General features: G+C 68.2%; 1 protein-coding gene across 9 annotated transcripts; it reads right to left on the bottom strand.

Annotated features, from left to right (window-relative positions):
• Positions 1-937: 937 nt before the first annotated feature.
• On the bottom strand, positions 938-18,810 carry KCNQ4 (potassium voltage-gated channel subfamily Q member 4). Of its 9 annotated transcripts, none has more exons than XM_083809980.1 (15): positions 18,521-18,810; positions 9,460-9,550; positions 8,687-8,813; positions 8,342-8,517; positions 8,139-8,264; positions 7,918-8,055; positions 7,706-7,801; positions 7,468-7,556; positions 5,882-6,040; positions 5,118-5,162; positions 3,379-3,587; positions 3,189-3,291; positions 2,889-3,020; positions 2,611-2,746; positions 2,178-2,528 (listed from the first exon to the last, which is right to left on the bottom strand). In XM_083809980.1, exons 1-15 carry the CDS (start codon positions 18,790-18,792, stop codon positions 2,310-2,312), a joined length of 2,118 nt encoding a protein of 705 aa, XP_083666106.1. In that variant the 5' UTR covers positions 18,793-18,810; the 3' UTR covers positions 2,178-2,309. The 9 variants fall into 9 exon arrangements, with proteins under 9 accessions (XP_083666104.1, XP_083666101.1, XP_083666102.1 ...); XM_083809981.1 differs by having other exon boundaries at positions 7,918-8,028; XM_083809978.1 differs by having other exon boundaries at positions 938-2,746.
• Positions 18,811-20,204: the final 1,394 nt, after the last annotated feature.

The raw sequence follows: 20,204 nt of genomic DNA, 5'->3' as shown, positions 1-20,204 counted from the left end.
TGAGCCCCCCGTGGCGATGCACAGCCCTGGGCAGGGCAGGGCGAAGACCCCGCTGCGGGCACGATGCACGACCCCAAACCCACCCCGGAAAACACTGTCGGCAGCCGGGGCAGCAGGGCAAGGGCTGCGCGGGGCTTTTCCTGCTCGCCCCGTCCTGGCTCCCCCTTCAAAGCCTCTGCTTCAAAGCAGCCCCGGGCGCACGCGAGCCGGACGTGCGCAGCGCCGGGAGCAGCCGAGGGCTCCCCGGGGATCGCGCCCCGCACGCCAGGCACTCGGGGGGGACATCCCTGAACCCCATCCCAGCAGAGCCCCCATGGACCAGGGCTGCTCTGGGGGTCTGGGGGCAGCAGGAGAGGGGCTGCTGCAACTGGGACTGGGGGGGGGGCTGACCCCACGGTGCAGCCCCCACACCAGGATGAGTCAGGGACGGGTTTTTTGGCGAGAGGCAGCCAGGAAACGCAGGGAAGCCGAGAGCCCGGCTTCCTCCTAGGCAGGGCGGCGTGGGAGGGGGCCTTGCCCGCCCGGTGACACCGGCAGCCCGGGGGACACGGCCACGGGGCTGGGGCGAAGGCTTTGCTGCCCCCCGGGGGGGCTGCAGGTTCGTGGGGAGGGGGCTCGCACCCATACTTTGTCCTGGATGTTCCCAGGGCTATCCAAGCATGATGCCCAACTGGGGACACGCCGTTTGGGACACACCAACTGGGGACACGCCGTTTGGGGGCACGCTTCCAACAAGGCAGCGTGGGTCCCTCTGCAGTGGCATCAGGCCTGCAGCTGGTGGAGCAGTGGCTCGGGGCCGGGGGGGGGGCTGGAGGGGAGCCCAGCACAGCACTGGGGGGGGGGGGGGACGGCAGCGGCCACCCGGTGCTGCTCGGCCGCGGGGCTGGAGTGCCACCTCTCGGGAGAGCTGGGCCAGAAACGAGGCGGGCAGGCAGCGTCTGCTTCAAATTTTAATGAAAGAAATAAGTTAATAAGTTAATAAAGTGAGGTAACTACCGCCGGCTGGGGAGGTCTGCGGGGACCAGCCAGCCCCTGGGGGGGGGGGGGGTCCTACGGGGTGGCTGCTGAGCGTGGCTGGGGGCGAAGCTGTCGCATGCACCCTCGCCCCGGGGCACCCACGGCACGGCCCCCCCCCCGCCGTGCACCCACAGCCCCCCCCTGCCCACCAGGCACCCACGGATGGGCGCACCGGGGTGATGGGAAGGGGGCCGGGGGGGGTGCGGCAGCAGCACGGAGGGGCTGCAAGCTCGGCCCTCGCTGGCCACATGCACTAATGAGGCTAACGAGCAAGGTTGGGGCAACCCCAGCGCCCCCCCCTTGCTGGGAGCAGAAGCATTACGGGGGGGGGCTGGGGAGGGGGTGGAAATCCCACAGCCTGAAGCTGGGAGGTCCCACAAGCCACCCCCCCCCAGAGCGCCGGGGGCACCAGCCCCGGCTCAGCGAATTTTGGCACTACCACGGTCGTTCCCAGCCGTGCGGGGCTGGAAACCGGCCCAAGCAGCGTGCAAGGGGGGGGGGGGGCACAGGGACACCCCCTCCAGCAGAGGTTTGCCACCCGGCCCTGAGTCCTCAGGACCCCCCGGGGGAGCAGGATCCAGCCCTGTGTGCTGTCGGGGGGGGGGGGGTTGCTTATTGCCTACGATGTCCCCCCGGGTTGGTCTCCCCGGGGGTGTTGCATATTCAGACATTATTGCATATATATAATATATATATATATATCTCCTATATATATATTGCCCTGGGAGCATGCACGGGCAGGCAGAAGGCGCTGCTGTGCTTCTGGAGGTCCAGCAGGGGAGCAGGGGAATGAACCCGGGCAGGGCAGGCTGGGGGGGTCAGACCCCTGCCCCCTGCACCGGGCAGGCCCCCGCCGCTGCCCCGACCTGCAGCCATAAAACCGCATCGGGTTGTGCCCCAGCACCCCTGCTCAGCACCGGCAGCGAGGGGCTGGAGCCTTGCATAGCTGGTGGTGGCGCTGGGGGGTGAGCGGGTGGCACCCGGGCAGGACCCTGCTGGGGAGATGGACACGTGCCCTGCTCTGGGGGCTTCCAGCCCAGAGCAACACCCCCCCCGTGGGGGGCTCCTCCGCCTCGCAGCGTGGTCGGATCCTGCTCGCACCCCATCCCGCTGCTGCCACCGTGCCCCGCGCACCGCCCGGGGGCTCACCGCAAGGTCCAAGTACCGCGGTGCTGGACGCGGCTCGGTGGGGCTGGGTGATGCCGTGGGGGCTCCCGCGCCCCCCGCACCCTGTCCTGCGCCCCCGCGGCAGGCCGTCCGGATCCGTCCCCGCCGCCCTGCCCCGCTGCCCCTCAGTCCATGTTGGCGCTGGCCGAGCGGGAGATGTTCAGCGTCTGGGCGGAGGCCGAGATGTCCTCGTGCTCCACGGGGCTGTGGTAGTCGGAGGTGATGTCGGGCTCGCCGGGGGGCACCCGCACGGCGCCCAGGCTGAAGGAGTTGGTGCAGCCCTTGCGCAGGCACTGCGAGTAGAGGCCGAGCAGCAGGTCCAGCTTGTGCTCGATGGACTGCACCTGCGGGCGGGCAGCGCTCAGCGGGCCCCCGGGGGACCCCAGGGGACGGGGACGCGCTCGCCGGTGGCCGTCCCCTCCTCACCTGCCTCTCCACCTTGGCCACGCGCCCCATCATGCTCAGCTCGTCCACCGGCTCCGGCTCCGGCGCCGCTTTCTCCCCCTTCTCCCGCGTCTTCTTGTCCGCAGCGGGCCCCCCCCTGCCCACAATCTGGTCCACGCTGTCCCCAGGGGACACAGGAGACAGTGAGGGATGGGGCTTGTGGGACGAGTCCTGCGCGTCACGATGGACGGGCACGGCTTGGGGGGGGGGACCTGCAGGAACCCAGAGCCCCCCCCCGGCACCTGTGGGTCCCAGCTCACCGCGTCTGCAGGCTCTTGATCCTGCCCAGCATGTCCAGGTGCCCGGCCGAGTACTGCTCGATGACATCCTTGACATCGTAGGGCCGCAGGGTCTCCTTGAACTTCCTCTTGGCCACCAGGAACTTCAGGATCCTGCGGGGACAGCGGGGTGGCTGCGGGCACCGGGGTAGGGGGGGCAGAGCCCCCAGCACCCATGGGACACCGCTCGCCGCCCCCCTCTCCGGAGACATCTGCTCGCCCCGAGCGCTGTTTTGGGGACGGGAGAGGCAATGCAGGGGAGTTGGGCTGGGACGGGCTCACCGGACAGCCCTGATCAGGCTCTTCACCGCCGGCATGATGTCCTCGAAGGTCAGGTCGCAGGGGGGGCTCTTCTCCTCGCCGCTGTCCTCCGGCGGGCAGTCGGCTGCGGGCACGAGAGCAGCGCGTGGCAGAGTCCGGGGACCCACCCCCAGCGGGACCCCTCGCCCCCCAGCCCGCTCCCGGGGCTCACCCTCGGCCGGGGGCCGCGGCTTGAGCCTGAGGGAGGCGCGGAAGCGCGTGCGGTCGTTGAAGCTCCAGCTCTTGTGCACCTTGCTGGGGCTCGAGGCCTCGGGGACGTCCTCGGGGCTGGGGGAGCGCTGCAGGGGGGGGCCCAGGTGCTGCCGGCCCCGGCTGCCCGGGGGGCCCAGCCGGATGCGGTCCTTGATGCCCATCTTGGTGCTGCGGGGCAGAGGACGGCAGCGTCAAAGAGGGGCACGGGGGGGGAGGATGGGGCTGCAGAGCCCCCGGAACACGAACTGGGCACGAGATCGAGTGCAGGACAGGCCGGGAGCAGGCGTTACCGCATGCCCGTGCAGGAGGTGTTTAAACTTTTTATTTCTGAGAGCAGAGAAAGGAGGAGACAGACGGACAGGGGACAGACGGGCACAGAGGGGGGACACGCAGCAGAGCAGCCGGCCCCGGCCCCACACGGAGCAGCCCTGCTCCTGCCCCAGCTTGGCTGGCACGGGGGGGGTTTGGGGAGCCCGGCCAGGCCCCCCCATCCTCCTCCTCTTCCTCCTCCTCCTCCTCCAGCGCCCAGCTCCTGCTCTGCTCCTGTGGGCTGAGCGCAGCCGCCCCTCTGCAGCCCCAGCGCAAGCTTTGCTGGCTTGGGGAGGGAACAACAGACATCATTTATGTAGGACCTACACAAAAACACCGCCTGGTGCTGCCTCCGGTGTGACGCGGGACCGCAAGCACGCTTTGGGACATGCGAGGAGGCTGAGCAGAAAGGGGCCCAGCTTCACCCCGCGATGCACAGCCCCGGTGCGGAGGAAGCCGAAGCTGCAGAGGGTCCTGAGCAAAGCACGGCGTGAGGAGACCCCCGCCCGCTGCACCGGGGGCTCCGTGAGACCCGGGCGCCTTCCTCGACTTCCCCAGCCAGGAGCTGGGGGCACCGGGCTCCTGCCTTTACCCGGGCAGGTTGCTGCAGCCGGCAGCTCTGCTGCAAGCACCCACAGCTGGAGGAAGGGGAAGGGTCGCTCCCTGTGAGCTCCGGGCTGCAGGACAGGCTGCAACGGGGTTTATCCAAGTGCCCCACTTTGCTGCCATCGGACACGGCAAGCCCAGCACGGCTCAGCCACACCGCGGAGGGGGAAACCGAGGCACGGCCACCGTGGGTGCGGGAGCACCGTGTGAGCCAGCCCCCAGCCCAAGCCATGCAGCACCTCCCCGCGCAGCAGGACAACCCCATTCTGCCCTCTCTGCCCCTCTGCCTCGCCCCCCGGCCAGCAGGCAGCCCCGCACGGAGCCCATGCACCCGGCGGCTCCTGGCCCCGGTACCTCCGTCTCCACGTGGCCCACGTCCGCGAGAGCCTCGGCTTACCACTAAACATCTGCCTGGGGTCGGGGCAGACACGGGAGAGAAACAGCGTTAGGGGGTGGCCGGCATGGGTTAGGGCCCCCCGACCCCGCAGCGTGCCCGACCCCGCAGCGTGGGCGCACAGACCCTGCTCCCGCTGCGGGGGCAAGGAGCTGAGCGACGTTGTTTGTGTAGGTCCTGCATAAACACCAACATCTGCCTCGCGGAGGAAAGTCCTGCAGCTCCGTAAAAAAGCACGGTGGGAGCCGCGTGCGGGGCCGGGCGGCTGCACGGTGCCGGCCCTGTGCACCCCATGGGGGCCATGGGCCCGATCCTGCACCCCTTCTCTCGTGGGGTCCCCGTGCCCGCTCGCTGCAGGACGGGGCAGGCGGCTCGGGGGCGAACGTTACCTGAGGCTCAAGCACTTGTGGGGCTGCGCGTCCTCCTCCTTCCAGCTTCGGGGTGAGTGGGGGGCAGAGAAGGTTTGGGGGGGAGGTGGGGGGATGGAGAGCAGGGGGCGAGCAGGAGGGGGAGGAGAGAGACAAGATGAGATGTTATGAGAGGCGATGCTCGTGGAGATGGGGCCGGCCGGCCAGCTCCTGCAGCCGGGTGGCTGATGTGGGGCCAGGAAACCTGGGGTGCAGATGCGGGTGCTGCCGCAGGAGGAGCCCCCCACCCCATACTCACCTCTGGGGGCCACCTGGGGGGAGCGGGTCCCCCTCAGCCCCTCAGGGGAAACCGAGGCACGGGGCCGTGGTGGAGCAGAGCCCCCTCTCCCCACCTAACCCTGCCGCTGGCCCAAGCGCCCAGCGCCGATGCCCGGGGCGGCAGGCTCAGTGGCACGCCGGGGTCCCCCGGGTGCTCTTCAGCCTTCGGAACTCAGGACCACGCTCAGCACCCCCGTGCATCATCCCAGCACCACGGGCACGTGGCAGAGCTGGGGCTGAGCATTGCAAGGGGCTCCATGGCGTTGCGACAGCGTCCGTCCAAGGGGCCGGTCCCCCGGGGGGGCCACCAGCCGGGGCAAAAATCGGCACGGGGGGGGGGGGCCGGCATGGTGCTGCCGGGGCAGCGGGGCCGGGGGCTGCTCCGCCGCGGTGACGGTGGTGGCACCACGCAGGGACACAGAGGAGCGGGCAGAGACAGCACGGAGCCGCGGCGGGCTGCTCCCTACCTTTCCCCTGAACAAGCCGCGGGGACGGCGCTTTTCTGGGCAGAGGTGAAGGACTGATAAGGCGGCGGTGGGGCTCCGTCAGGCCATTTTTTCACCTCTGAATTCCTAAATCCTCCGTTGCGGGCTCGGTGCAAATGCTCAAACATTAGGACCAGCTCTCTGAGGTCGGGGTTAAATGAAAACATGGAGAAATTAAAACTCGGCAAAGCAAACAGGGGGAGCGAACCAAGGCTGGAGCAGGTCCTCTGTGCAAAACAAAGCAAAAAAAACCACAACTGAGCAAAACAAGAAGGAAAGGCAGGGCACGCGCTTGCTTTCACAAACCAGCTTCTTAACAGCTCCGGCCGACCTTAGGGCACAGGGAGAGCACGAAGCCCAACCCGCAGCCTCTGCCCCCGATGGGAACGGGGTCTGCAGCGGGGCTGAACGGGCAGCTCGGTGTCACAGCTGGTGGGGGACGGCCACCCCGTCCCCACCTCCACCTTGGGGTCCTGCCTGGGTGGCAGCACTGGGGACGTGGGCATGGGAAGGGGAAGGGGAAGGGAAAAGGGAAGGGGAAAGGGGAAGGGGAAGGGGAAGGGGAAGGGGATGGGGAAGGGGAGGGGGAAGGGGAAGGGGAAGGGGAGGGGGAAGGGGAAGGGGAAGGGGAAGGGGAAGGGGAAGGGGAAGGGGAAGGGGAAGGGGAAGGGGAAGGGGAAGGGGAAGGGCTCCCACGCAGCCTGCACAGCTGAGAGGTGGTGGCAACGCCACTGGGATGGGACAGGCAGGGGACAGGCAGGACGAGCGTCCCTGCTGCAGGGACCTGCCTCCAAGTGACGTGGGGACTCGTGTGCTGCTGGAGCAGCTGGGGGAGGCTCAGACCCCGCAGGGATCGAGCCCGGCCCTGTCCTCACTCTGCTGCAGGAGAAGAGGCTCCCGGCACAGCAGGACCGCAGAGCCCACCGCCGCGCTCGGCAGCGATGCACCGGGGGCACCAGATCTCCTCGGGAACCAGAGGCACAGCTTCCCGGGCTGTTAAGAACCCTGCCTTTGGAAAAAAATAAAGAGCGAAACAGAATCACAAATTTGTCATGGCAAAGAAACACGAGAAGTGAGCGGCAGCAGAACACAAAACCGAAGATGGACGGGAGGGCAGGGCTGGGAGCACGCAGGGCACCCGGAGACGCTTCGGGGTCCTCGCTCACACGTGGCAGCAGCATTTGGGAGGCCTCGGGAGGTGAGAGCGCTGCAGGACGGGGCATGGGGCTCCCTGCTGTGCCCCGTGGGTCCCTCTGGCTCTCAGCCGGCTGCAGCTCCACCGCCGCGGCCGTGGGGTCCCCGCGACCGGCAGCACCGTCCCCTTTCCGCAGGAAGGCGATGGATGGGGTGAGAGGGGGCGGTGGGATGGGTGCTGAGGGCAGGGCAGGGGGAGGATGGAGCTGGGCGTTTGGCAGCCGCTGAGCTGCAGCTCTGGCGTCCTGGGGCTGAGCAAGAAGCTGCTCAGCCCCGCGGTCCACACCGAGCCCTCGGCGTCCCCATGTGTCCCCTCGTCCCTACAGGGACCCTCTGCAAGCCCCCCCGCGGCCGCTCGCCTGCACCCTGCCTACCTGAAGGAGGGCAGGAGGCTGTCGTAGTAGCACCACGTGGCCGTCAGGTACGCTCGGCTGGCGTCCGTCGAGTACAGCCGCCACGCAGCCTGGGCACAAGAGAGTCCCCCAGGCATCGGGGTTGGCCTGAGCCCCCCCTGCTGTCCCTCCTGTCCCCGCCACGGGGACCCATGGAGGCAGAGACACCCCTCGGACACCCACGGGCAGGGTCAGGCAGACCGGGGTTGGATTGTGCTACCTGGATGAGATTTGCTGCAGGCGTCCGCCTCTTCTCAAAGTGCTTCTGCCGGTGCTGCTCCTGCACCTTGAGGGCAAAGCCAGAGCCCAGGATACCCTGGGGACAGGAGGGGATGGGGTCCGTGGGGGTGGATTTTGCCCCTTTCTCCCAAGTTTTTGCCACGTGGCGGGGTGGGGGAGCGGCCCCCCCCTTCCCGTCCCAGCCCTACTCACGGCGGGCAGCGCGAAGAAGGAGATGCCGAGCAGGGCGAAGCCGGCCGCCAGCATCCGCCCCAGCCACGTCTGCGGCGTCTTGTCCCCGTAGCCGATGGTGGTGAGCGTGACCTGCGCGGGGACAGAGAACGGGGGGCCCTGCAGGGAGCTCCCCCCCCGCGGCTCCGTCCCACCCTCCTGGTCCCCTCCCAGGGCTGGAGGGCCATGGGGGCTGAGCTTACCGTGCCCCACCAGAGGGAGTCGGCGTAGGTGGCGAACTGCGCGTTGGCGTCCTTCTCGGCCAGGTAGACGAGGAAGGAGGCGAAGATGAGCACCAGGAAGCCGATGTACCAGGCGGTGATCAGCTCCTGCCGGGGCAGCGGGGTGAGCGGGGCCGGGGCGGGGGGGTGGGGGGCACACCGGGACCCCCTCGCCTTGCCCTCACCTTGCTGTGGGCGTAGACGACGGAGCCCAGCAGCTTCCAGGTGCCGCCGCGGCGGTCCATGCGCACCATGCGCAGGATCTGCAGGAAGCGCATGCTGCGCAGCGCCGAGGTGGCGAAGATGTTGCCCTGGGTGCCGGCGGCGATGACGGCCACCGAGGCGATGAAGACGATGAAATCTATCGGGTAGTGAGGGCGAGGGCAGGGTGTGGGGGTTTTTATGGCCTGGGTGATGCTTAAAGCCCCCAAACACCAGCAACCCGTACGTATCACGAGCGTGAGGGTCGGGTGTTGGGGTTTTTATGGCCTGGGTGACGCTGAAAGCCCCCAAACCCCCACACCCCGTACCTATCACGCAGAAGGGTTTTCGGGCAAAGCGGAGCCGTCCCCTCCAGCCCCGGTAGCGGCAGCAGCAGCCGGCCGCCCAGACGCGGACGATGTACTCCATGCCGAACACCACGATCATGACAAACTCCTGCGGTGGGAGAAGCAGGGTGAAACAAGGAGGGCAGGGGAGGCAGGACGGCGCAGGGAGGGTTTGGGGGTGCAAAAGGAAACGTTGGATCGGGGAGACCCCAGGACACCCCTCAGGAGACCCCCAGTGACACGGCTCCGAGCTCCCGGTGCGGGGCAGGCAGGGCAGACGCTGGGGCCGTGGCAGTCGAGGCTGTCTGAGCAGTCCAGCCCTCCTACCTGTGCCAAGCTCAAATTTAGCCGGGTCCTTTTCCTCCTCCGTCAGCATTGTCCTCCTACCTCCCGCACAAACAAGCCCCCGTTCTGCTTACTCGGGGGAAAGTCACAAGGACCTTCCCGATTTAGTCCCCATCGCTCGCACGAACTCCGGCGTCAGCCGTTTCTGACACTTTGGGGGAAAGTTGCCTTTTTTAGCCCCTCCTGCCCTGCCTTGCCCAGCGGTGTGAGCCTCCCCACCCCGCCGAGGGGCCGCCCCGAGCCGCCGGGACCCCGCAGCCGCGAGGCCACCCCGCAGCGTCCCCGACGTGCCGGGACGGGTGGCATCGCCACCGGCGTCGACCAGCGGTGGAACCCACGGGCTGAGGGCTGGGAAGGGGGTCTCCAGGGGGCTGCGGTGGTTTCAGCACGGGTGTCCCCACCCCCCTTACCAGGATGAAGAGGCACTCGTTGGCCAGCTTCTGGTGCTCCTGGATGGTGGAGAAGACGGAGAGCACCAGGCAGCTGAAGACGAGGAGGAAGCTGCAACGAGAGCGCACGGGGTGGGAAGGCGTCGGGGGGAGCCCGGACCTCCTCGGCGGCCGAGGCTGAGCCTCCGAGGCCGGGCTTTGCCCCTAGGGGGAGGCAGGGAGCGGCTCGGGAGCGCGCAGGGTGCGGGGCTGCGCCCGGAGCGCGCCCCGAGGAGCCCCCGGCAGCCGCTGCCCGCGGGTCCCGCACGGCGCCCGCTCGGGGGGGGGTGGGCTCGGGATGGGCAGGAGGAAGAAATTCGGTCCCCGAGGGCAGTGGGGCACGGAGCAGGCGGCCCCCAGGGGCTGGGGGTGCCCGGTCCTGGCAGTGCCCCCAGGGGCTGGATGGGGCTGGGGGCAGCCGGGGCTGGGGGCAGGGGTCGTGCCCATGGTGGGGGGCTGGAGCCGGAGGATCTCGAAGGTCCCTTCAACCCGAGCCGTTCTGTGGTTCTGGGGTATTTAATGCCCAGAAATACCCGGGGGAGCACGGCGAGGGTGTGCGAGGCCGAGACACCCCCCCCACGGCGTCCCCACCCTCTCACCCAGGAGCGGGGGCTGCAGGGGTCACCTCGGACACTGCCCGGCCCCTGCACGCGGCCTCCCCGCTGCCACTGCCAGCACCGGGAGCAATGTCCCCAGGGGACAGGCAAGGGCTGGGGGGGGGTTTACATCTCGCTGCTGGTCAGGCGGAGGGGGCCAGGGGCCAGCTTGAAGCACCCTGGTGCTGGAGGACCCAGGTGCCTCCCCCCCAGGCAATCACAGCGACAAACCCTCTGGCAGCTGCACCAGAGGGTCTGGGCCCCACAGGACCCCCGTGATGGGGACATGTCCCCAGGCCACCCCACAGCACACGGGGGAGGAGGAGGAGGAGGAGGAAGGCCTGGCTCCAGCAGCCGTGGGGCTCAGTGCCAGGCTCTGCCGCAGCCCTGCAGCCTCTCCCCGGGCAAAACAACCGCTAATTAAAAGCAGGGCAGGAGCTGGAGGGCCCCCCCCAGGCAGAAGGGGGACCAGAGCCACTGTCCCCGCTGTCGCTGCCACCATGGGGACCTGCCACCGCAGCAGGGACGCGGAGCCACTTGGGAACGGCTGGGCCAGGCGAGACCCAAGGGCAGAGTCAGCAGGGAGCAGCTCTGAGGCTGCCTGTCCCGAGAGCTGGGGTAAGACGAAAGGGGCTTTGGCCCATTTAAAATAAAAAGGAGGGGAAAAGAAAAATAGACTCTGGAGCTGAAGCAAATGAAACTCTCCAAAAATACATTTTTTCCCCTGATCCAGCGATTCTAAAAATGGAAAGCGGAGGGTTGGTGCCACCGGCCCACGTGATGGCGCGCAGAGGGCGCCGCTGGAGCCGCCTTGCGTAACGGCACGGGGGCACCGGCACCGCGCCCCCCGGACCGGGCACCACTGGGGGCAGTGGGGACAGAGCTGGGAGTGGAGCCCCACCACGGGCAGCACCAGGGCAGCCAGGACAGGGGCTGGTGGTGCAAGCAGGGTGGCCCCAGCACCCCATCCAGCTCCTGCACCATCTCCCCAATGCAAGCAAAGCCCCCGGGATTCACCAGCGGTGCTGCAGAGAGTGCAGGGCTCAGCTCGGCCCCACTGCCGGCAGCACCGCGCTGCCCGAGGCCGGCTCAGAGCACTTTCTCGTCTCCTCTTGCTGCTGACATGGAGTTTTGGAGCCGAATTGGCTGCCCGGGGTGGCTGAGGGGCTGAAACCAGACCCGCACGCCTGCAGGAAGGCACCACGGGGAGCGGTGTCTGCCGGGACGATGCTTGGTGCCCTGTGGATGCTCAGTATCCTCCTGGATGCTCGGTGCCCTCCTCGGGAGCACCCAGGCCAAGGGGAGGTGGCTCAGGCACTGAGCACTGGGGAGAGGGAGCCGAGGGTCCCCAGGCTGAGCGTGGCCAGGTCCCCGGCAGCATCGCACAAAGCCGGGCTGGTGGGGATGGTGCAAAAGGAGCGAGAGCAAGACCTGGGTCAGAAAGCAGCCTGAAGGGGCCAGGCAGGTCCCTTCCCCAAAACTGCCACGAGGGGAAATTGGAGACGAGGCTGACGGCAGAAAAACGCAAGGAAACGGGAGAAGGGCTGGACGCAGGGCAAGGGGAAGGCAGAGCTGGAACAACACACACCCAAACGAAGGGGCTGGGGGCGTCACGGCCCCATGCGATGCTCTGAGGTGCTCCCCGTCTGTGGGGCCAGGGGCTGCAGCCAGCCCCTGCCCCCTGCACGAGGAGCAGAGCCCTTGCCCCATGCAGCAGCTCTGCCCTTAGCAGCTGGGGGCAGCAGCAGCTCGCTGGGCTCCCCGCCGCGACGCTCGTCCGGAGAAGCAAACCCAAGCCCTGGCTGAGCAGCCCAGGGCAGAGCCTTTGTGCACCATCAGCAGTAAAGATTATACAATTGGGATTTGGCAGGCAATTACATGGGCAGCGGAGCACAAAGCAGAAGAGAATGCAGAAATCTCCCAGCCTGCGAAGATTTGTGCCTCTCGCCCAAGCCGGGGCCAGAAGGGGGGGGGTCTCTGATCCCTGGCACACGCTGGCCCCACTGGGCTCCCTCCTCCCTGAGCACCGCAATGGGCTGCACGGGCACCGAGCTGGTCGGGAACACCACTCTGCAGTGGTGGATATCCACAGCGAGAGCCCCTGTCCCCAGTGCCACCCCCGGGGATGCTCCTGCCTGGCCCCCGGCCCCGCAGCGGGGTTTTGTGAAGGACACGATCATGTGAGGCCCCCACGGCCCGGCAGGGAAAGCAACTTTGTGGGAACACATCACCTGCTAGGAATTAACTTGCAAAGCTGGGGCAAGCGCCCCGGCCTGGCTGCTGGCAGCGCCTAAGCGGCTTAGGGGAGGGTCAGGTGCTGGGAGGCAGCTGGGGGGACAGAAAAGGGGCTCCCCACAGGCCCCCCATGTCCCCATGCGGGAGGGGACACGGGGACAAGTGCTGCAGCCAGGCAGCATCGCAGGGGCTGCGGGAGCACCTCCTCTGCCTCCCCACACCCTGCAGGGAAGGAGCTTGTCCGCAGGAACACTCCTCCCGCCGTGCCCCAAAATATTAATTAAAACCCGGCGGGGGGGGGGGGGGCAGGTCTGGTTGGAGAAAGTGAACCTCCTCGCATTAATCTTCATTAGCGCTGCCTCTGCCATATGCTCCCGGCCGCTCTGGCCACGCCAGCAGCAGGAGAGGAGAAGGAGCAGGGGAAGCTGCTGAGCTCAGGGAAATGGGATGGGGTCAGCTCCGGCCAGCCAGGGGCACCCCCAGCACCCCCAAACCTGAGCTAGCACGGGCCGAACACCCCCGGGCAGACAGGCTCCAGCCCCGGGTGCTGCACCCCGCGGGGTCTGGCGAGGCTAGGAAATGGGGGGTGAGGTTTGGGCACCCCCGTGCCCGGCCCCGCTGCTTCGCTCCCCTGCGGGCGGCGGCACGGCAGAGCCCGGCGGTAACGCGGCGGAAGGAAAACACCACGCGCCGCAGTGCAAACAGCTCGGCCTGGGGACGAGCCCGGCACAGCCCCGGCAGGGAGAGGAACCAGCGGCACCGCCGGCCCCGGCTCAGCCCAGCACCATTGTGGCACTGCCGGGTCCCCGCGGTGCTGGGTGGCAGCGCTGGGCGCCCCCAGCCCGAGCACCGAGTCTGCTCGTGGGACAAAACCACCCGAGCCTGGCTGGGATGGGGACGGGGACAGGGACAGGGATGGGGACAGGGATGGTGCTTTGCTCTCCACATCCCCAGCCCGCCAGGCTCAGCACCCCGAGCACCGTCTGCAGCTGTATAAACAGCGTGTCTTATAAATCCCCTGTCCCTCGCGCAGCAGCCTTGCAGGAGAGGCGGCGCAGGAGGCCTGTCTGCCCCGGGGATATAAATATCGGCGGTGTAGCAGGCCTGTTTGTGCCCGTAACCATGGCAGGGGCGGCCGCCTCCTTGTCCCGCGCCGCAGAGAGCCGCAGCAGCGCGCTGGGCACTCGCCCATGGCCATGCAGGAGGTCGGTGGCTGCTCCTGCCCAGCCCGCGTGGATCCACCGACCCCAGTGCCCGCAGACCCCAATCCCTTGGGAAGGGGAAGGTGCTGCCCTAAGAGCCGCTGTGCCTCCAGCTTGGGCAGCCCGGGGGGTGCGTGGGGGCGAGGTGGGATGGGGGCTGCTGGCACGCAGGGTGCAAGCGGGGCCGAGACAAGGAGCCCGGCTGCGGGCTGCACGGCTCATCCCGTGGCCACGCAGGGACCCAGTGTCACCATCCAGCAGCGGCTCTGGATGATGTCCCACTCCGTGCTTCCCTGCTGGGCGCTCCGGTGAAGGCAGCCAGGCACAGACTTGCTGCACGAGTGACAAAACCCTGGCACCGCTGCCCTGCACGGCCAGGCAAGCATCTTCCTCCCCTGCCAAGCCCCACGTGGGGCCACGCCACGCACCCCTGCACCCTCGGGTGGGTGCCAAGGGCCCCGAGGCCTTCGTGCTCCAGCCAGAGCGAGCCCGAGCCTGCGAGCAGCATCGTGCATCACCCGCCTGGGGTCCGTGCCCCGCATCGCCCCCCGGCCCCCCGGCCCCGCGCCCTGGCGGGGGAACGGTCACAAGGTTCCTGCGGATGGTGCCAAGACGCTCACACGGAGCAGCTGAGATAGTTTCGCTCTTGAATCATCTGGCAAGCCACGGGCTGAGGGGAGGGGGAGGAAAGGGAGTGAGTTCCCAGACCCGTTCCCGAGGGGCCGCGCACCCCAGCACAGCAGGAAGGGGACAGGAGCAGCCCCGAGGAGGCGAAGCAGGATGAGACCCCCCGAGGGCATTGCACATGTGGGGGCAGAGGGGGGGAGGTCAGGGCACTCAGCCCCACTCCGTCCCCTCGCCCCAGGGCATCGCTGCAGGGGACAGACAACCCGAGCTTCTCCAAGAGCATCCCCTCTGTCCCCCGTCCTCGCCACTGGGGCCAGCCAGGCCCAGGCCCCAAACCCTGCACCTTGCGCTCGGGGTCCAGCAGGAGCAGCAAGAGGGGAAATGAAGAAGAAGAAAAAAAGAAGGAAATCAATGTGCAGTTTCACGTTGCACCATAGTCACTTCATTTTATGCCCCAGCGACACTGCGACAGGTTCAGGAAACTGCTGCGTCGCCTTCTCCTTCCCCTGGCATTTCCCCCCCCCATCCACAGCTCCCATTTCAAGCTTGGGCAAGGGGAAGGGGGGGTGGCCCTGAGGGTGTCCCCTGGGGCCCCAAGGGAAGAGCCCCAGCTCCAAGGGCACAGCTCCAGCAGCTGAGGGTCCTGGCCTCACCGTCCCATTTCATTTTGGCCACCTGCACGCAGCAGTCGGGCAGGAAGGGTTTTCCTCCTCCTCCTCCTCCCCAAACGAGCCACCGTGCGGGATGCCAGCGGCTGGGGACGAGCCAGGTCCCTCCAGAGCAAGAGCGACAGCGAGTTAAAGCCCGGAGCTTAACACCAGAGGGTTTTACCGGGCAGGCGGAGGACAGCCAGCGCCGAGCAGGAGATGAAGCAATTTCCCCTGCAAACCCTCTGGGGCTCCAGCCCATTAAACGGCCCCAGGTGGGTTTGGCAGGGCCCTGCCATGCGCCGCCGAAGCATTAAGCAGTGATCGGGGCTGCTGCAGGCACTGAGCACGGCGGCAAAACCCCCAGCATCGTGGGGAAGGTGATTTCCTGCTCACCGAGCAATGGAGGGAGGGAGGCGGTGAGGGTCCCCCCGCAGAGCCCCGTACCCTGCAGTGGGGCGGCCAGCAGCCATCCCACCCCACTCCCCGCAGCCTCTCCCATCACAGGACAGGAGCAGAAAGCCCAGGAGCTGCCAGCAGCCTGCTCCCCAGCCAGCAGCCGGCTGGCACACCGAGGGACCCACCAGTGCTGCCCCGTGCCCCCCGTGCCCCCCAGCACCAGCAGGGATGCCCACAGCCCCGCAGCCAAACCAGGGGCACCACACGCCCCCTCCAGCTCTGCGCTGCCCTTTCGCTCCACGTCCCAGCCCCATCCTCAGCCCCAGGCACGGGGTGACACTTCCCCAGGAGGGGTAAATAGAGGCACACCAGCTTGGCACCGTCCCACCGGTGCTCCCAGAGCAGCCGGCACGGGGAGGCGCGCGCCTTGCCCTGCCCTGGGGGCTGTGCTTCGGGCAGGGGTCGTAGGATGCTACCAGTGCTGCTGGCTCGGTCTTCCCCAGTTCGCTCCAGGCCAAAGTGTTCTTTATTAAAGCGCTCCTCTAAGGGGTGGAAGCGTGCTGAGCTGAGCTCCTGGTGCCGCTCCGTGCTGCCAACATGAGCACCCAGAGCCCTGTCTCCACCAGGGCAGGGCGCCGCTCCCCCCGAGGCTTTGCTTTCCTCAGCGAGCTCCCCCCAACCACAGCGATGCACATGGAGGGAGGACATCGAAAAAGGAAGCTTTTATATGCCTCTGGCTCTAAAGCCTGTCGGTTAAGGCTCCAGTCACGCTCCCAGATTTTCTCTGTAAGCTCCGGGCTAGGAGCTCCCATTTAGAGCTGGTGCCAGCCGAGCCCAGGCTCGGTGTGGTCAGCACAGCCCCGCAGCAAGGGGACAGAGGGGATGGGGCCACCACCGCCCGCCTCGGCTCTATTTCTGCACCTGGGGCAGGACGAGGGGGCTGCAAAATGAGCCAGCAACAAACCCACCCCGCGAGGGGGGCCAGCATCGGCCCAGCCCCGAGCAGCCACTCGGGGACTATTTGGGATCAATTTGCCGGCAGAAGGAGACTGAACTTTTCCAATAAGCGGTATCAGCTCAGCCCTGCTACGTGCTCCCAGACGTTAAACTGCTCAGAGGAGGGAAGCACTCCGCTTCTCAGCGGGTATTTCCATTTTAGCCGTTTTCAGCCCTGTCTCGGAGCCAGGCTGCTGGGGGAGGCAGCGCGCAGGCGTGGATGGGTCCTGGGACCGGCGCTGCCCCGACCTTGGGCGACCTTGGGGCATCTCCCGTGCCTCAGTGTCCCCCGAACAAGCAGGGGTAACGCCGTCCTCCTCGTTCCCAAACCCACTCCTCTGGCGCTGAGGCACACAAATCACTCCTGCGAACGCCAGCACCCAGCGCTGCAACAGCTTCACAGCTCCCATCTGCCGTGGGAGAGAAAATTTGGAAGCCAGAAGTGAGCCAAACTCCCCGGGAAGTCTTACAGAGCTTGCAGCACCCTGCACGCCCACCACGGAGCCTTCCTGGGCTTTTGGGGCTCCCAGGCATCCCGGCAGGGACAGGGGCACAGGCACAGCCGCGCACCCCAGCCCCTGTGTGCAGGTGGAGCTGGGGAAGGGCGCGAGTCCCGTCCCCATCCCGGTGACTCCGGTGCTCTCAGCCCCGAGGGCAGGAGACGACCGCATACGTGGTGTGAGCAGTGCTCGCATCTCCTTTAACAAAACCCTGACCTGCAGTTAGGGGGAGGACGGAGCCATGGCGAGGATGGAGCCATGGCAATGGGAGCAACTCGGGACAGACTTTTGTGGCCCTGGCCAGGTCCAGCCCCAGCAGATGAGCCCCTGGGAGCTGCCCCGAGCCACAGCAGGGGCTCACAGACGGGACAAAACCATCTCCTGGCGGGACCCGCAGCTCCGTGGCTCTACAAGGGGACCCGCTCGGTCTGGTGCTGCTGTTTTGGGGGAAAAACACACGTTGGGAGAAGGCACTGCAGGAGGAGGAGGATGCCTGGGCCCACCTGGAGGTTCCCAGTGCAGAAGCCCGGCAAGTACGCCAAAAAAAAGTCTGCCCCCCCCTCCCGTACCAGGAGGTTTTGGCTGCCATCCCTAATTCCCCGCAGGAAAAGCTTTCGAGGGCAGCATTTGCAACGTAGGTATTATTTCCACAGCACACTGCGGAGGTGTCGGCAGGCGTTACAAATGGGCCCCAGGCTCCTCTCTTGGCTCCCCAGGGAGCTCAGGTGCCCTGCGATCAAGTGACAAATTCCTCCTGCCATCGCAAAGTGCTAACTTACGCAAGACCCACTTTCCTGCCTCTTAACGAGCTGCAGCTCGCGCACCCCGCTAACGACCGGGCACCGCTGTGGAACGGAGCCAGGGAACCAAAATTTGGGGCTCTCGCTCTGTGGGGAGCCGTGCCCAGCAGGGTCGCAGGGTGCACACCGAGTACACGCAGCCAACACGAGATTTTGGGGGAAAAACATCACCTTCTGCACGGCTACGGCCGGGCAGGGAGCAGCAGCGTCCCAGCAGCATCCCAGCAGGGTCCCAGGTGGGGGCAGCCAGCGCAGCCCCTCCAGCAGCCCCGCGTGGAGCCCCCCGGTGCCTGGGCGCACCCCGCAGCCCGGTTCCAGCCCCCTGAGGACACCCCAAGGGGCAGAACTCACCCCTCAGCCACGAGCTGAGCCCGTGCGTCCGCTGATGGCGGGGCTGGGGAGCGGCGGCACTGCCCGGGAAGGGCCCAGCTCCTGGAGCATCCCCGGGACCAACAATGCTGGGGACCAGCACTGCTGGGGACCACGGAGGGCACAGCTCGAGGGGCACCGCCGCCAGCCTTTCACCGGGGACAAGAGCCCCCCTGCTCGCCTCCCCCATCCCACCCAGCCACAGCGAAGGGGGTGCCAGCTGGGGACTGGGGGTGCGCCTGCCCCACGGCTACCCCAGGGGACGGGTCCCCGGTGGCACCCAGAGGTGCCCCGCGCCCCCTCCGCGAGACCCCCGTCCCCGAGGGTCCCCACGGGCTCGCAGGGGACGGGGACAAACCGAGGGGGTGCCCCGGGGGTGCCCCCAGCACGGCGCAGAGCAAGCCCCGGGCACCAGCGCGGCACCGGGGGAGCCGTCGGGGGCTCAGCACCCGCTCAGCACCGGGGCTCGGCACTCCCCGGCTCGGCGCTCGCCCCCTGCCCGCCCGGTACCGGAGCTCCGCGGCTCGGCGCTCACCCGGAGAACCCCGGTGGGAGCGTGGGGAAGCTCCGCACCCCGCACCCCGCGCCCCGCGGGTCTCCCGGTTCTCAGCGCCACCCCCCGGGGGGGTCGCGGCCCCCCGAACCCGGAGGGTCCCGTCCCGCGGCACTCACATGAAGGCGTGGTACACGAAGGCCCCCCCGCGGGGCCGCTCCAGCACGTTGTACAGGCAGTTCTGCAGCCGCCGCCGGCACCGGGGGGGCCCGGCGGGGCGGGGGGCGACGGCGGCGGCGGCGGCGGCGGCAGCGGTAGCGGCGGCAGCCCCGGGGCTCGGAGCCGCCAGCAGCCCCCGGCGGCGGGGAGCGGGGGTCCCGCCGGGCCGCCCCCCGCCCTCGGTGCGCACCGCCCGCAGCCGCTCCCCGCCGCTCCCCGCCGCCCCGGCCATGGCGCCCGGCCCCGTTCACGCCGCCCGCTGCCGCCGCATGGCCCCGCCGAGCCCCCCCCCCCCCCCCCGGGCCGGCTCACGTCCGCGCCGCCCCCCCCCCCGACCCGGTTCTCCCCCCCCCCCTTACCCCGCCCCGGTCACCTGCCTTTAGCCCCCCCCCCCCCCGGGACCTCCCCCCGGTACCGCCCCGCCCCGCAGCACCTGGCCCCCGCCCACCCCCACCCCCGGGGGGGGGGAGTTGGGGGGGTCGGGGGGCGCCCGCAGAGGCGGCAGCCCCCGGGGGGAAAGGCGAGGGGGAGCCGCTGGCTCTGAGCGCGGTGTCATCGTCCCCGTCCCCCCCCCCGATCCTGCTGGTGGACTCTGTCCCGGGGGGGGGGGGGGGGTTCTCCTGCCGCCCCCTGAGCCCGGTGGGGAGCACCCGCTACGGGGGGCGGTGTGGAGCAGCTCGGAGAGAGCGTCCCGAACCGCCAGGGACGGAGCAGCCCCGGGGGGAGCATCCCAAATATCAGGGTACGGAGCATCCCGGGGGGACATCCCAAATCGCAGGGTACAGAGCATTCTGCGGGGAGCATCCCAAAGCAGTGGGTGCAGAGCATCCCAAAGCGTCAGGGAAGGAGCATCCCAAGAGCGAGCATCCCAAACCATGGGGCATGGAGCATCCGGGGGGGATGTCCCAAAGCAGTGGGTGCAGAGCACCCCAAACCACTAGGGACGGAGCATCCCAGGGGGAGCATCCCGAAGCACTGGGCGCAGAGCATCCCGAAGCACCAGGGATGGAACACCCCAAGAGTGAGCGTCCCAAACCACAGGGCATGGAGCATCCCAGAGCAAGCACCCCAAACCACCAGGGACGGAGCATCCCGGCAGCGAGCACCAAAGGATCCCCAGTTCCTCCCCTGCGCTCGAGGTCCCGCACACCCACAGGGGTTTCCTCTGCCACCTTATTCCCCCGAGCTCCCCGCTAACAGATCGGGAAACTGAGGCACGCTGCAGCCGGTTCCCCCCACCCCACTGGGGTGCCCCAGGGCCCGAGCTCCAGGAGAGGAGCGCAAGTTACAGCTCCGGGGCGGTGAATTATTTAACGTGGTGGTTGGAGATCCTGGCACGGGCACGGGCCCTCATGAGCACTGCGGTATTTGGTAGGTCTGGGGAAGCGCACACAATAAATAGACAATTTTATTTTAGGGGGCACGGGAGAAATCGTGCTGGCCAAACCCACCCTGAGAGCCAGCCCGCAAATCCCATCGCCCCCCCCCGAGGATGCCCCACAAACACCACCGCACCAAGACAGCAACGAGAGCCGTGTCCGTGTAGGCTGTAACCGTGTGAATCCAACCCAAATTCTGCCCTGTGCCCTCCTGCAGCCCCCTTCTGAGCTCCCCGAGGGGACGCAGCCGCTCAGTGCGACCCCG

This window comes from Anser anser, assembly GCF_964211835.1.
Source record: "Anser anser genome assembly, chromosome: 24".
NCBI classification, from domain to species: domain Eukaryota; kingdom Metazoa; phylum Chordata; class Aves; order Anseriformes; family Anatidae; genus Anser; species Anser anser.
The sequence above is the reverse complement of the archived record's forward strand: the minus strand, read 5'-3'. Positions and strand labels throughout refer to the sequence as shown.